Genomic DNA, 16,611 nt, shown 5'->3' with positions numbered 1-16,611 from the left:
GGCCAGTGTGGGAAGTTCATCTCCCAAAACCTCCTTGAGCCTCACCAGTTTCATCCAGATCTCCAACACAATCCATAAAGAACGATCCAGTGGAGATACTGAACATTTCCACAGGGAAGTGAGGGAGGGGAGGAGAGGGGAAGGGAGAGGAACTACTGACCAGTAAGCCTCACCTCCGTGCCTAATAAGATCATGGAACAGATCCTCCTGGAAGCTGCCAGAGCATATGGATGACAGTGAGGTGATCAGAGGCAGCTGACATGGCTTCACAAAGGGCAAATCATGCCTGAATAAGCCGGTGGCCTACTACGATGGGGAGGCTGTGTTGGTAAATAAGGGAAGAGCAACTGATGTCATCTATCGTGACTTCTGCAGGGCCTTTGACACAGTCCCACACAACATCCTTGTCACTAAATTGGAAAGAAATGGGTTTGATGGATGGACTATTGGGTGGATAAGGAATTGGCTGGATGGCTGCATCGAAAGAGTCAATGGCTCAATCTCCAAATGGAGATCAGTAGCAAGTGGTGTTCCTCTCCTATGAAGAAAGGAACACCTCTCCTATGAAGAAAGGAACACCTCTCCTATGAAGAAGGGCTGAGAGATTTGGGGTTGTTCAGCCTGGAGAAGGCTCTCGGGAGACCTTATTGTGGCCTTTCAATATATAAAGGGGGCTTATGAGAAAGATGGAGAGACACTTTTTACCAGGGCCTGTAGTGATAGGACAAGGGGTAATTGTTTTAAACTGGAGGAGTGTAGGTTTATATTGGACGTAAGGAATATACTATGAGTGTAGCAAGACACTGGAACAGGTTGCTCAGACAAGTAGTAGGTGCCCCATCCCTGGAAGTGTTCAAGGTCAGGTTGGATGGAGCTTGAAGCAGCCTGATCTAGTGAAAGATGTCCCAGTCCATGGCAGGGGGGATTGAACTAGACGATCTTTAAAGGTCCCCTCCAACCCAAACTATTCTATGATTTTTCCATGAAAGTCCTTAAAAGTTCCCCTCCACTTTGGAGAAAGATGTAAAAAGATACCTAATTTTTTAATTACATCAACTCTGTGGTTAGCAAACACCTCCAAATGAAGAATAAGTTTCCCTAATAAAGAGGAAATAATTTACAGTTCACCTTCTATACTATTCTTGCTCGGTTTCATTCCTCTTAAGTTCCAGTGATGTGAATGGTGAGTCTCTGGGAAATTGTTATTTGTGTATAATTTGGTGAGGAGACTTGGAAGTATCTCTTTCATATATAATTCACTGAGAAAGTTTAACACTAAATTTATCTTACAGTATAGGATTAAATAAATAAATATTAGCGTGTCCTATAGGAAAAGAGGAATCTAAAATGCTGATTCCTGCTTGATCAAAGGCATTTATAACCTCTTCTGTGTAATATAAAGTACAGTTCTCACCCTAGACTAATCTAGAATGATTTGGTTTGATCTGAAGAAGCTAACTGAAGAGAGTTTGTATTTGAAGCAGTAGATAAGACTGTTGTCTCTCAATGAATTCAGGTATTTATATAAAAGTCACAGGTGATGACTGCACACGTTCAAATTATATTCTGTGTTTGACTGGGCTTGCTTTTAAAGTTGCAATAGAAAATGTCTTATAAGTATGAAAATTATTTGTTATAGTCAGATTTGAAACTGAATACAATGCTTTGATTTTTTTGTCATTTTAAAGTATGCTGGAATTTCCAGAATTGGATCACTGCTACATAATTATCATTAAATTTGTCTCTCTGTGGGCTCTGCTTTCAAGAGTGTGGGGTAGGTCTCATTGGATTAAAATAAAGTCAGGTGTTAGGATTAGGAAAATTTAAACTTGTTGAGCAGATGAGGGACAAAAAATTAAAATAAGACAAAATACACTTTCAGTTTTGCTTTTTAAATTTTTTACTATTCTTGTTTATTTGGGTTTTCATAAAAGATGATTAGTTAATAAAGAAAAAGGTTGATTTACTGCATGCTTTGCAACTGATAAATTTTTAATATTTTTGCAGATATAAGGAAAAAAATCAGTTTAATTTTCTGAGAAGAAGCCTTTAAAATTTATAACATCTAGAGATCTTTCAAAAAGTTGCCCATATTTATACACATTTGATAATATTTAAAAAAGTATAATACATTAAGGATATAATAATGCCAAAAATTGCGATTAACCTATGCTGCTTGACTTGTACACTCATAATTTCAAAGTGCAAACATAGCATTTTCATAAAAACTTTCATACAGTTTAAAAAATGCAGTGTGCCATGAACATACAAATTTACCAAATGAAAATATATGTGTATTAATCTGCCTACTTCCAGTTTAAAATATAGAAAATAAAGGTAAACAATATTGAAAGTAACAAGTCAAACAACTGACTGAAAGTAATACAGCTAGTGCAATGGCAGAAGAACCTGGTGTGGGTTTTTCTGGGTCAACGCAGAAGAGTACATTCAGCATCACCAGATGTTCTACCCTGTCTGCAATGACATATTCTGACATACCACAAAGGGTCCAGGTATCCTCAAAGTCACAGTTCCTGAGTGAGAAGACTCCTACAGCCAGCTCCCATTTTCTGCACTTTCAACTGCAGTATTTTTTTTCTCAGCTATTCCATTTCCATTGCTTGTTTCTTCTAAAACTACTACTAAATTTGACAGAGTTGTGAGAGGATCAACCAGCTTCACGAGAGGTATGTCCACCTTTCTCTCTTGAAAGACACGGTTCTGAATTGTCATAGCTAACATAGAGTCTATGCCCAATGATGAAAGTGGTGTATTCATGGTTAGTTCATCTGGGCTCAATCCAGTGATGTCACTCACCACTGAGGTGATATAGTCTTCAGATTTTATTAAGGCAGTATCGTGGTCTTGTATTTGAGCTTCCTCAGAGGTTTCAAGCTTGTTCCTGAATTCCTCTGACATAAGTGATTTGAACCGACTTTTCAGCAACATAATCCGAGAAAAAACATGATTAAATAACATTCGAAAATTTAATTTGGCGACGGCTTGCTGCGGGTTATTCATAAGTAAGCTCTTCCTGAGATACTCATGAATTTCATGCACTTGCAGAATATCTATGCCCTTGGATCCCAGCATGTTCTGCATATGGTTTTGATTCAACAGTATGCCAAGGTTCAAAGCACCCCAGTTAATGGATTGGCCTGAAAGCCCATGGTTCCTCCTGTAGAGGCAGAAGACATCCAAGAAAGAGTTTGCAGCTGCATAGTTTGCCTGGGTGGAATTTCCCAGAAAGGAAGTAATGGAGGAGTAGCACACAAAGTAGTCAAGCTCCTGGCCTCTGGTAGCCCAATGAAGATTTAGGGTCCCTGCTACTTTTGGGCTCAATACTTTCTGAAAGTCAGCCAATTTCAGAACTTCAAGACGGCCATCTTGTAAAACAACAGCACTTTGAAATACACCTTTGACTGGACTCCCTGCAAAGATTTTAGCAATGGACTGGAAAGCTTTCTCAACATCACTGGTTGAAATAACATCACACTGCACAAACTCTACTTTGCTGCCTTCATACTGGTGCTGCAAAGCCTTCATCTCTTCTTGCTTCTCACTGCTTGGATTTTTCCTGGAGAGTATTGCAATACACCCTCCTCCATTCTCAGCTATGAATTTCACTGTTTCAAAGCCAAGTCCAGTGAGCCCCCCAACTACTATGTAAACAGCATTCTGCTTAAACAACTTCTTCTGGGATTCATACAATGGTATATCTGAAAGCATGGTGATGTCCTTCTGCCTCCTCAGTACAACAAGTGGAACAGATTTGCAGGTAAAATAGGACATCACAGAGTTCATTCTGTCACAGTTCTCAGTCTGCTGAAAAACAGACCCTGACAGATGTCTAAACTGTTTCATATCCATGGAATTGATCCATGCATGCACAGTCTTTTGCAATTCCTTTAGAAATGCTTTCTGGAAAATGCTGGTAACTGTAAGGATATGAAAGCTGATATTTTCATGATCAATTACACTGACATTCTGGATACATTCAGACTGTCGATTGCCACACACTATCACCACATCTTTAAGAAACTTCATGTGGTCCAGATCCTCACGAGACAACCTGTTTACTGGAGGAAGAACAACCAGGGCATTGCATAAACTTATATACTGGAACATATCAGGAGCAAACCTTGCAAGTACTGTTCTCCAACCCATCTCTTCTGCTGCCACAGAAAGAACTTGGCACAAAACTGATGATGGCTCTGTAGAAATAATGCCTAATGTTTTGCCATGTTCCTCATTGCATAACCTCTGATTTAAGATTTCCCATGCAATGATAAAATATGACATACAAGGGACGTTCTGGAAGCATGGGAATTTCTTTACATTGAAACAAACTGTTCCTGGAATCTGAACTCTGGATGACGCAGCAGCTGGATAACATGAAACCACATGATCTCCTACTTTAACTTGCTTCACACCAATGCCTGTTGCTGTTACTGTGCCACTGAAATCAAGAGCTATAAGTCTGTGTTTGTCCACTGCTTGTGAATTCCAATACAGGGTATTACCAAAGTTACGACTAGAAACACTAATGGGAAAATAATCTTCTGAGTGGAGACATATTTTATCCACTTGAATTTCAATGCTCTGTTTGTCAAGCTGAGTAGCCGTGCTGGTGGATAATTCGGCAAACAAGTCTTTTGCTGTGTATGGATCAGAAGTGTACAAAGTGAATGTTTCTGACTTCTGGAGACATCTTACAGGTTGGCTGTAATCTGCATCTACAAAAGGCGTGCGTCTGATTTCAGCCACGTAAATTCTTCCTTGGCTGATGCGAATTTCTGGATAGTCCACACTTTTGTATTTGACAAGAACATCTGCTAGCACTGAGATGTCCAAGGAACTCGAAGAGCTGAGGTCAATCATCTGAAATGTGATTTCTGGAACCTCAACGACACAAGTTCTGGTCATGCCATGCAATGCAAACCCACAGTTAACGTGGTCTACGCTTCCTTCTGTTGTTCTGTAGGTGATAACTCTGACTGAACAGTGGGACGTTTTCTCTCTTAATGCCACAATAACTTGGCGATAGGCTTCACAACACTTTGCCAAATGGTCTACCACTTTGCTTGGGAAATCTTCATTTAACTTTTGAATTCCCCACAGGAAGAGAATGTCGTCATAATCCTCAACCTCTGCTCTCATTTTATTTTGTGCATGGCCTTCCAAGAGGGCTTCCCAGTCCTCATACATAACATATCTTGAATCAGGATGTAAATACTTTTTGAGCAGTTCAGCTATGCCAAATTTGTCAGCAAACACTAGGACTCTGGGCATATTCCCCAGATGTCCAGTCATCTGCAAAGGAGAGACTTCTTTCCACTTGTTTTCAAACATGAACTCATTGTCTCTGGGAGATGCTTCCTTCATGAAAGTGATGGCAACACACTTAAGTTCAGCCAAAACAGAGCCACATTTGTCCATAAAGCATCCACAGACCTCTAGGCAGTTCCCAATGGATTTGCTCGTTCTCATAAATATCATCATTTCTTCCTCCAGTGGCCGGAGCACCACCAGGCTGCCTATACCTGAAGGAAAGCCTGCTCTGGAATGGAACATCCTTGAGGTCATGACAGTGGTCATCTGCAGAAAACAGTCAAGCAGCACTGGATGGATACAGTAGTTGTACATCTCTGTGACAGTCTCCTTGTTCACCTTTATGCTTGTTATAGCTTCCTTTAGTTCCTGGCAATAATGCACATCACTGAGCTGTCTGAATATGGAGCCGTACTGAAAGCCAACCTGAGACAGTGTTTCGTAAACCTCCTCTCTGCTGAGCACTGACCTGCATCTTTGATAGATGTCTTGGAAGGAGATGGTGCTTTCTTCCACCGCAGCTTCAGGCCCCTTTGTAATGTGTCCTGCAGCATAAACTGCATTGGAGGAAGAGAGTATCTCAAAGGTTGTCACTGATTTTTGTGGACTCAGCTTGATGCTCAAGACTTGGGAACTCTGTGTGAGAACACACGGTGCAGAAAAACTGATACACATCTGGCAAGCACTCAGAGGCACTTTAGGTCTTGAGCTGCTCATCACAGAGGCCAGAGCAAGCTCTGCATAGAAAGCACCAGGAACTAAAGGCACACCATTGTTCTTGTGCTCATATAAGTATGATGTCGTGTCCTGAGACAGCAGGCAGCCAAACTCCATGTTGTCACTGTTTATGCCATAAATCAAAGGATGACTGGAGCTGACACCTCTTTGGTTTGCTTGTCGATGGATATCCAGGCAGCCCATGAGCTTTTTGCGATCAAATTGGTACCGTGGAATGGCCACTGGGACACTTTGATACCCATTATAAAGGTGCTGCCAGTTGGGATTATATCCCAGTTCAAACAGATTTCCTACCAGGGTGAAGAGTGTCTGATACTCTGCATCTGTTTGCAAAGAAGAGAACACCTTTGTGCCTTTTCCTAGAGTTTCCTTTATGTTTCGCTGCAATGCTTGGTGAGGACTTATTTCCACAAACATCACATTTTCCCTGTCTCTAGCTGCAGTTTTGATGGCTTGAGTGAAAGCTACAGGCTCACGAGTATGCTGGGCCCAGAATTTGCCCTGAGCAAAGTCCTCTTCAGAAGCAGCCATACCAGTCAGCGTTGAAATCACTTCAATTTCCCCCTTCTGTTTCTCTAAAGGCTGTATATTCTCTTCCAACTCCCCAAGTATCATATCCATGCTGGAGCTGTGGTATGCAGCTGGGACATTTAAGACATGAAGAAAGATGTTTCTCTTGCTGAAAGCTTGAGCTAAATCGCTCTGGACAGCATCCACAGAGTCCGAGTTCCCAGACAGGGTGCAGGAAACTGGGCTGTTGAAAGCTGCAATGCACACCTTTCCCGAGTAGCGATGCAGTCGTTCAGCAATTTCTTGAACAGGGATGTTTCCAACCACCAACATTCTGCCGCTGGCAGTCTTTGCCTGCAGCCGGCTCCGGTGATAAATCACTTTGACGGCATCTGCCAGGGAAAGGTACCCAGCAAAATGCGCAGCACCAACTTCCCCTACTGAGTGGCCAACCACAGCAACTGGCTTAATGCCCCAGTATTTCAGAAGAGAAGCCAAGGCAACCTGCAGGGTAAAAAGCAAGGGCTGGGAAAGCTCTGGATTCAACAAATCCTTTTGGCTATGACCTCTTGCTGGCAGGAGGCTTATGGGAGCATGTTTCTGAAAAAGCGCTTCTATTTCCTTACACTTGTCTCTGAACACTGGCTCTGAGCTCAGCAGTGCCTCACTGAACTCCTTCAGCTTTACACCATTGCCACAGAACACAAACACCAGCTGTGGTCCCACCTTTGATTCAGTAAGTTCAGTGCTGGCTGCCAACATAATCTCTTGCTGCAAGTGTTGGAGAGAATTTGTGACAAATGCTTTTCGGTACCTGTAGTTAGCATGGCTTCTTCTGCAGGCAGAAGTATAGGCCAGGCTTGGGAGAGTTATTAAGTTTGTTGTGCTCAGCTGGTCAGCTGTATCGGCCATTGTCATCTGAAGGGACTTCCTTGATGCTGCCGACAGCAGAACTAATTCAAGGGGCCTCTTAAAGGCAGGAAGAGGCTCTAGCTGCTTAACTTGCCTGACTACAACATGAGCATTGGTTCCTCCAAATCCAAAGCAGTTGATGCCAGCTACTCTTCCATACCCACTGTATTCTTCCCAGGGCTCTACAGTTGTGGGAATGGCAAGGTTTAATTTTTCTGTATCAATGCTGCCCATTTCCTTTGAGTAATACAAGGATGGAACAATCTTTCCATGATGCATCATCAGAAGCACTTTGATTAACGCTGCTGCTCCAGCAGCTGATTCGGTGTGGCCAATATTTCCTTTCACTGAACCAATTCTCAGAATGGAAACTTGTGAAGACCTGTTTTTACAAATGACATTCCCTAGGCTTTCAGCTTCAGTAGGATCTCCAGCAGCAGTCCCTGTACCGTGTGCTTCAATGTACTGCAAAACGGAAGGATCAACATGAGTTCCGTAAATGCTGCGCAGTAACTTCTCTTGCTGTATTTGAGACGGTCTTGTGATTGGAGTTATGGACCTACCATTCTGATTTACTGCACTGATATTTATAACACCCCAGATTTTGCTGTAGTCTTCCTTTGCCTGTTTCATAAAAAGGTAAAATTATCTTTATAATTTCATGCTTTCTCTGTATAAGAAAAAAAACAAACAACATCAAGAACAGACAGAGTATAATACTAACTTTTGAATGTTGATCCCTTTCCCATGTTAAGGCAAGTGCATAAATGCTTCATGCTTAATGATTTATTAATCTTGAGCTTGAATTAGAAACTCTTTCCTGGCAAAGTAATTATTAGAGCTGAAGACACAAAACTGATCTAAGAAACCAGTCTTATCTTACACTGCTTCACAGACAATCTTACCTTTTTCAGTGGTTTGAGGAAAACAACACCACAGCCTTCACCCCTTCCATAACCATCTGCCTTTTTGGAGAAGGGTTTGCTTATTCCATCTGGAGAGATCATTTTTGCTTTACTGAGAGATACAAAGGTGCCAGGATCTATTATACAGTTCACTCCACCACAGATTGCTGCCTCACAGTCTCCTGGAGTAAAATAGAAACATACTCATGTTGAGATATCTAGGATAATAGACAGAAACAGCAGCAATCATAATTTCTTTGTCCAGCATCTCTTCAGTCCCCTTACCTGATTTAATTGCTTGCGAGGCATAGTGCAGAGCAAAAAGAAAAGATGAACATGCAGTGTCTATAGCCAGTGATGGTCCAGTCAGATTAAATATGAATGAGATCCTGTTAGCAGCAATGCTCATTGCTGATCCAGCACCATCATAATGATTTATATCACTTACTGCTCTGCTTGCTATGATTTCATAGTCTCGATTCATAAGACCTGTAAAAATATCAAATACGTGTCACGTTAACCCAAGCAAAAAAAAAGGGATGCACAGTAAATGACAGGCCTTTCCTGATGGCTTAGCTCATTGTATGGTGCAGGTAAGCTCTCTGTAGCCTGATCAGATTTCTGTATCTCAGTTCAAGAGTTGTTGTTTTAGTTTAGCTACAGGAATATATATTATGAAGTTACGATGAGGATAGTGGGGATATAAATGTACAAGACATTAACTTCAGTTCCTCAGATGTACCAAGTTAAGAAGAGCATGTTTCAGACTAAAAGTTCATCTGAAGAGGCTGCCCCTGTAGTTACATCAGCCTAACTATCCCACAAAACTCCTCTTAGCAGAGACACAAATTACACCAGCAAAAATGTGCTGTTTGTTCTACGTCCTTGACAAAACAAGCAGTTGGACAAGTGCACCTTGGTAGCATACTAATATCTACATGAGGATTTCTGCTGGTTTAAAAGGATCTTAACCCCCACCACACTTTAACCAATGTTATACTGGGAAATGGTATACTGGAAAAAAGTGTAGGCCTGGCTCGAGAGTATCATTCCTAGGGAGGCAAACTAACTGTTTCCTGCTTCAACTTCAGTGCCTGAGACACTAAGCGGAGCATCTAAAATAGACATGTGAATTATATAATGAACTTCTAGAGTAGCCTTGTAATCCCTAGCAAAAAAACCTGGTAGTGCCATAGCACAGTAGCCTTAAATTCTCCAGTGCTAGATACGTATGTAAAGTTTATGAAGGAGTGCTCCGATCTTTGTGAGGTTCACATGGACATTTTCACTATGAAATTTTCATCTTACCAATAAAAACACCTGTCCTCGTGCCACTGACAGCTTCTACAGGGACTCCTGCATCCTCCAGGGCTTTGTAGGTGCATTCTACCAGTAACTTCTGTTGCGGATCCATGCGTTCAGCTTCCAGATCATTGATTCCAAACAAGTGGTTGTCAAATGAATTAAATCTAAAATATACAGATGTCATGGTTTTAGCTGGGATAGAATTAATTTTCTTCACTGCAGCTGGCACAGTGCTGTGCTTTGGACTTAGCATGAAAACAATGTTGATAACACACCGATGTTTTGGCTGTTGCTGGGTAGTGCTTGCACTAGTCAAGGACATGTCTAGCTTCCCATGCTCTGCCGGGTGCACAAAAAGCCGGGAGGGGAGGGCACACAGCTAAGAGAGTGGATTCAAACTGGCCAAAGGGATATTCCATATCATGTTAACATCATGCCCAGTATGTTACCTGGGAGGGGCTGGCCGGGGGAGGGAAGCAGCAATCGCTGACTGGGGACGGGCAGCGTCGGTCGGCAGGTGGTGAGCAGTTATAAGTTTGTGTTTCTGTTTTTTTCCCTTTTTCCCTTTTCCTTTTTATTATATTATCATTATTGTTGTTATTATAATCATTATTATTATTGTTATTATTATTATTATTTTATTGTAATCATTAAACTGTCCTTATCTCAACCCACAAGTTGGGGTTTTTTTCGCTTTTGCTCTTCCAATTCTCTCCCCCGTCCCACAGGGTGGGGGGAGTGAGCAAGCGGCTGCGTGGTGTTTAGTTGCCGACTGAGGCTGAACCATGACAGTACTTTTTGGCGCCCAACGTGGGGCACGAAGGGTTTGAGATAATAACAGTTGCTGGTCACAGCATTAATTCATCTCTTCTCAATATTAGTTTGTCTAGTCTATACCATGCTGATTGTAAAGTAAATGTTAAAAATTGCCGTTGGCTTTTGTAGTTTGCTGTGCTCTGCAGTGATTAGAGATGTTTTGCCTAGGAGATTTGTTATTAAAACACTGGCCCTGAGCGTTATGGGTTATTTGGGTCTTGCATGGAAGCTGTTACTGTACTTCGGCTACCACCTCATGGAGACAACTAGCAATTATACCTCCTCCTCTGAGAGGCTTTTTATGGCAAAAATACAGAATGGCACCTTAGCTACCATCTTATATAATGTCTCCTCCTTCATTACAACAACTTTTCAGTATCTTGAACATCCTTGGGTAGTTAAGATACATCTGTTGGTATTGCTCTGGCAGATGGTTTCAGTTCTGTCTAAGGTTAATAAGCAATTTAAGAATATCATCCAGAGATCTGCCCCAAGGCTCGATAGCTATGCGAGGCAGGGTATGTGGGATAGTACGGGCAAATGCCTAAGGCAGTGGGCACCACCAGTGTCGTGGGACTTCACCCCTGAACAAGTGCAGAATCCTGAAAAATTAGCAGAATATTTGGAGGAAGTATGTTGTCACCCAGGCAATTCCAGAGAGATACAAGTCACTGCAATGTGCTGGGGCCTGGCCCATGCCTATCAAGCCCTATTTGACACTATTCAGTACCCCCAAGGGGAATAGAAGGCCTCTGGATCTAAAAAGACAAAGACAAGAAAATGGCAAGCACTGCGGCCGCTCAAACCCCCATGACAGACACTGCAGCTACTCAAACCCCAGTGCCAAGCGTTGCAGCTGAATCAGAGGACCAACCCGTGCCAGTATCAGTCGCCCCTATACTCAAGAAGAAATCTTGGAAGAGAAAGTCAACGCGTTTAGAAAGAGATGATGAAGAAGCAGGGCCATCACAAGAAGAGGAGGAGGAAGAAACAGAGACCACCCGATCCCTATTCTTGGGTGAGTTGCGGGATATACGAAAAGATTTTGGCCGTCGTTCAGGTGAGCACGTTATCACCTGGCTGCTCCAATGCTGGGATAATGGGGCCAGTAGCCTGGAATTAGAGGGGAAAGAAGCCAAACAACTGGGATCCCTCTCTAGGGAAGGGGACATTGACAAAGCAATTGGAAAAGAGAAACAAGCCCTCATCCTCTGGAAGTGACTCCTGTCTGGAGTGAGAGAAAGGTACCCCTTCAAAGAAGATATTGTATTTCGCCTAGGAAAATGGATGACCATGGAGAAAGGTATCTAGTACCTGAGGGAACTAGCCATGCTTGAGGTGATTTATGGTGGCCTGGACGATCAACAGTCATCCAAAGATCCAGATGAAGCCGAGTGCACACAACCCATGTGGCAGAAGTTTGTTCAGAGTGCACCATCAATGCATGAGAACTCATTGGCAGTAATGTCCTGGAAAGATCATGAGCAAATATCTATTCCTCACTCATCTCATCTCTGCTGTTGAGAAACTGTCCCGGGAGTTCCAGCAATTCAAAGAAGATATGTCCTACTCCCCACCAGCACGGACCAATATCTCAGCCACTAGCAGTAAGCATCCCTTTGCTCAAGAGAAAGGATACACACGACGGGGCACCCTATGGTTTTACCTGCGTGACCACAGAAAGAACATGAAGAAGTGGGATGGAATACCTACCTCGACCCTAGAGGCACGGGTACGTGATCTGCAAGGGAAAACAGTCACTCATGGCGGGTTTCTCCAGAAAAGCTGCTGCTCCAGTTTCCGGTAAACAATTCCCCATACAGAGGAACAGAAGCGCTGATTTTCTTTCTGATCTTAACAGACACACTGTGATTCATATTTACAGGAAGTGAGTGATGAATACCATGATTGTAATTTCATGGAAAGCAAAGCAGTAAGTGGGCACAGTTCCCATTTATGAAATTCAGAAGAAAATGTTTATAGGCCAAAGTTTTATAGGCCAAAGATGTTTATGTTTATAGGCCAAAATGTTGATAGGACAAGGATGTTTTATGTCCCACCACAAACTATGATTCTGCATGTCAGAGTTATGAGCCCACTCCTAGAAATCTTTTTTCCCATGGTTATCCCTCTAGTAGCAAAAAGACTCCTCAGATTATGAAAATTTGCAAAATGAGACTCCCTCTGCTGTAATGTGAGTTTTAAACAAATATTATCTTCTAAATTATTTTAAAGCAATAGCCAATAGCTTTACAATTATAAAACCAATAAGTAGAGGGTCAGCTCAGATGCTTCCAAGAGATGCCCATACTTCTCTAATAATAAATTCAAAGTGATTTTGTCTGTGTGTGTGTGTTTATCTTTAAAGACATCTTCAGAGTAGGCCCACACGTACAAAACACCAAGCCCAGGCTTGATCTTGTATCCCAAGATCAGATTTGCATGGCCTTCTATAATTTCTTGATTTCAGTGGAGAATTGAATGTCTGGCATGGACTAATCGCTGAAGTAATCCTGGGTCCTATGATTCAACCCTGCTAAGTATTATTCTCAGGAGGCAATGAAATTGTTTCTGTGCATGTGAACTTCTCATTTGAATAAAGGTCTACAGCCTGAGGATTTAAGGTGAATGTGGACTTAAAAGATGTATATATTGATCTTACAGTAATTTTCTATTCTTCTCATTAGTCATAGCCCCCATACAGCTGTACCCATATCTCTGGGATAATTTGACATGAGACATGAAAGATACAAGTGAAGGGATGCATACAGTAGTTTGCTCTTCTGGGATTACTCGTTGCACTAGTGTCTTTACCTACTAGTATCTTTATATACATAATGCCTCAATTTTATGGAATAGTGATTCAGAATACAGAAAAAGTTTCTTTTTTTAAGATACGCCAGTATGAGCCCAGAGAAAAGCAAGATTATTATGAAATTATTAATAGTTCAGGTTTACAAGCAAGCATAACACACAAATTAAGCATAAGATCCCCTTATTGACTATCTAGCAAAATCAAACTTCCATACTCTCTCTCTAAACTGTCACACCTTCACATGGATTAGAGCTACTTGTAGCCATAAGAACAGGATTAGGTCCTGAGGGCCAGCAAAGCTGGCTAACCTTCAGGCTGAAACTGGAGGAGACTTACCAGGCAGTTCTTACAGCTCAGAGTGCATGCTCTGCCACCTTCCTCCACAGTCCATAGTACTAGAGACAGTATGAATTATTTGGCAGGCTGGAGCCAACCCCAGATCCAGTATATAACCCCTAATGCATACTGCATGTGTACTTCTGTATACCCAAAATGCAGACACCTCCATCCATGACAGCTGACATCTCAACACATGGTGGGTACGTACATGGTCGATAACATAATCGAAGGTTATATGTGTTCCCAGCCATGTACATATGTGCTTAACACTGCCTGCAACTAAATTTGCTCATTGATGTCACACACCAGGAATTCCTGCACTTTGACAACTGCATGTTCATGTGAGGTAAAAGAAAGATGGTGCCTTGCACCACCCTGTGAAAGGCTGGGCACGTTAGTCTAAGTACAAGAAAAATAGGTGGCACCACATAGTAACAGACTCACTCATTGAGAAGAGCAGCTCGCGTTGTACATGTTTTTCCTGGCTTGTTATCATCTGGATCATACCACTCTTTGGCATTAAATCTCTCAGGGGGAATTTCTACTGTGCAGTTTTTGCCTTCCTCCAGGACTTTCCAGAAATTGTCAATTCCATCACCTGTTGTACAAAGGTTTTAAAGTAGATTAAATATGTGCTCCCCCTCCCCATGTCCAGTCACCTCTGGACATTAGCTCTTTGAAGACAGACTGAGCTTACAAACACCAGGAAAAAGCCAGAGGCATTATCCTTTGTCCCTAACACTAGAAGGGCACCTAAAGCAATCATAAAAGTATGCGTATATTCAATGCTGACGGAGCCCAACACCTAAGGACAGGGTTGTGAGGAACCCTGTCCTTACTGGTTGAGATCCAGAGCTCTAGCTCCAGGTGCTGAGGATATGTCTAGGCTCTCTTCTTGGCCCTGAAACTAATTAACATGGTGTCCGCACAGCGGCTCACATTTCTCCTCCTCTCAGCTTCCACTTTTCCCAACACACACAGTGGCCGCACCCACACTCACTCTGGAAACAGTCCCTTACAGGTGCTCACCTGTGGCATGCCCAAGCACTGACCAGGAGAGCTCTAACTGACATGGGCCAGCACTGGCTGGGGACTCTGCTAGGAGTCAGTAACAGTGACTCCAACCTAATTATATTACAGGCAGAGCTGGTGATATTGACAGGCCCTTGATCTGTCCTGTCCCTGTGGATGCATAGTCCTGCAACAATGCACAATCGTCTGGCCAGCGCACAAGCAGAAAGCTCAAATCATCCCAGACCCATCCAGTTCATTTGTATGAGCTTCATGTGTGCAGCTCAATGCTGTCCCACAGCCAGCACTGCAGGTCTGTCTGTCAGCAGATTAATTTGAACCAATTAGTTTCCACCACAGCGTGACCTTTTGAAGAGATCCTACAAGTAGCAAAGCAATGATTTCTACATAAGTGAGGGTGGAACGTGTGTTTTTCCTCCATTTCAACATTAATAAATGAAGGCGCTTTCCAATGTTCACTCAGCAGCCTGCTTTGCTTTTATCCAAATCTTACCTCCGGGAAAGTTACATCCTATTCCCACAATAGCAATTTCATCTGCAGTCTTGATCTCCATCTCCTGGGCTGCAAAATACAGGTACAAGTGTCATCCAGCTCAAACAATCACGCATTTATCATTAAATAAATATTAGGTTAAAAGGTGACCTTCCCAGAAACACACATACTTTTTCAAAGCTTGATTAATCTTGAACGATTCGTTATTGCTTTTGATGAGAAATGACACTCCCACAGGTGACCAGAGCTGTGCGGTATTTTTCTTGTTTTCTTTACAGGAAAATACTTGGCTAATTCCCCAGACTCCCTCATTCACAGACACTTCATTTTTACTGTTCAACCTCTGATACTGCCACCAGCTGATCTGCTCCTGAGTCTCTCCCTAGATCAGCCCTGCTTCACTTCATGCGTACAGAAGCAGATCTCCCAAACAGACTCTGCAAATTACCAGTTAAAATCAGACCACCTAAACAGGCACTAGGCGATCAAATAGCTGCAGGAAAAACAGGTGCATCTTGCACATCCTGGAAAAGTGCCTGGAAAGAAAAACCTTATCCAGAGCTCTGCTTTGCTGGATCCTGAGGCTGCCTAGCTTTTAACTAAATCAGCTCCCTCTGTAGTCAGAGGTTAATGCTGATAGACCACGCTCAAAGCCACAAACAGCTACAAGGTCTCTGTCTTCCTGACAATGCACCATCTCTAGGTAACCGCACTACAACCATACAAATAACTGGCCTTTCATTTCATTTGCATTTTCACAGGGGAAAGCTTTTTGTTGTGAAGCAACTCAAAATATAATGTGATTTTTTTCAAAAGATTAGATGGCGAAGAAAAAAAAATCCTTTGGGATGAAATTAAATACCTCAGTATGGAATTTAAAGCTGATTTTTTCCTTAATTCTGGGAAGAGAATTCAATTAATTAGAACTCACTAAGGTGCACACGAAGAACCCCTCAGTCCTCCTGGACTTGCTTCAACCCACAAAGAGACGAAGATTCATGTTAAAAGGAATTTTTGGAGATTCGTGGCAGTGGTGATGGATTCTCATCTCAGTGATACCACAGTTGGTCCCAAAGAGCATTTCTCCGTTATTGACTGGTGGCAGTGAAGCAGAGATGAGGCTGTTTTGCAGCCCCACACATCATTCCTAGTTACCATTTCTTGGAGGTTTGCTTTGAAACATGTAATTTAAAATGACTGCTCAGATTCACACTTTGAAAAATTTATTTCTGGTTTCCATTAACTAAGAAAGAGAAAGTTAAAAGGCAACCTAGCAAAAATAAGGAGACCAGAGTCTGGCTTTCTAGGAGTAAGTTCTATTTTGCCAATAATAGAAATTCTAAAATACTGTAAAAATTGTTTTATTTTCGTTCTTTCAAAATTGTTTATGATGTCTATGTTTTTTCTATTTCATA

At 42.1% G+C, this 16,611-nt stretch overlaps 1 protein-coding gene across 1 annotated transcript; it reads right to left on the bottom strand.

The window, feature by feature from the left end:
- Positions 1 to 2,107: 2,107 nt before the first annotated feature.
- On the bottom strand, positions 2,108 to 15,257 carry LOC104041590 (phthioceranic/hydroxyphthioceranic acid synthase). Its single transcript, XM_064441828.1, has 6 exons — positions 15,197 to 15,257; positions 14,116 to 14,269; positions 9,705 to 9,865; positions 8,682 to 8,885; positions 8,397 to 8,578; positions 2,108 to 8,115 (listed from the first exon to the last, which is right to left on the bottom strand). The coding sequence occupies exons 1-6, from the start codon at positions 15,255 to 15,257 to the stop codon at positions 2,551 to 2,553; spliced, it is 6,327 nt and encodes a 2,108-aa protein (XP_064297898.1). The 3' UTR covers positions 2,108 to 2,550.
- Between the last annotated feature and the right edge of the window lie 1,354 nt (positions 15,258 to 16,611).

This window comes from Phalacrocorax carbo, chromosome 2 (assembly GCF_963921805.1).
Source record: "Phalacrocorax carbo chromosome 2, bPhaCar2.1, whole genome shotgun sequence".
NCBI lineage: Eukaryota > Metazoa > Chordata > Aves > Suliformes > Phalacrocoracidae > Phalacrocorax > Phalacrocorax carbo.
This window is presented reverse-complemented; position numbering and strand designations above follow the sequence as displayed.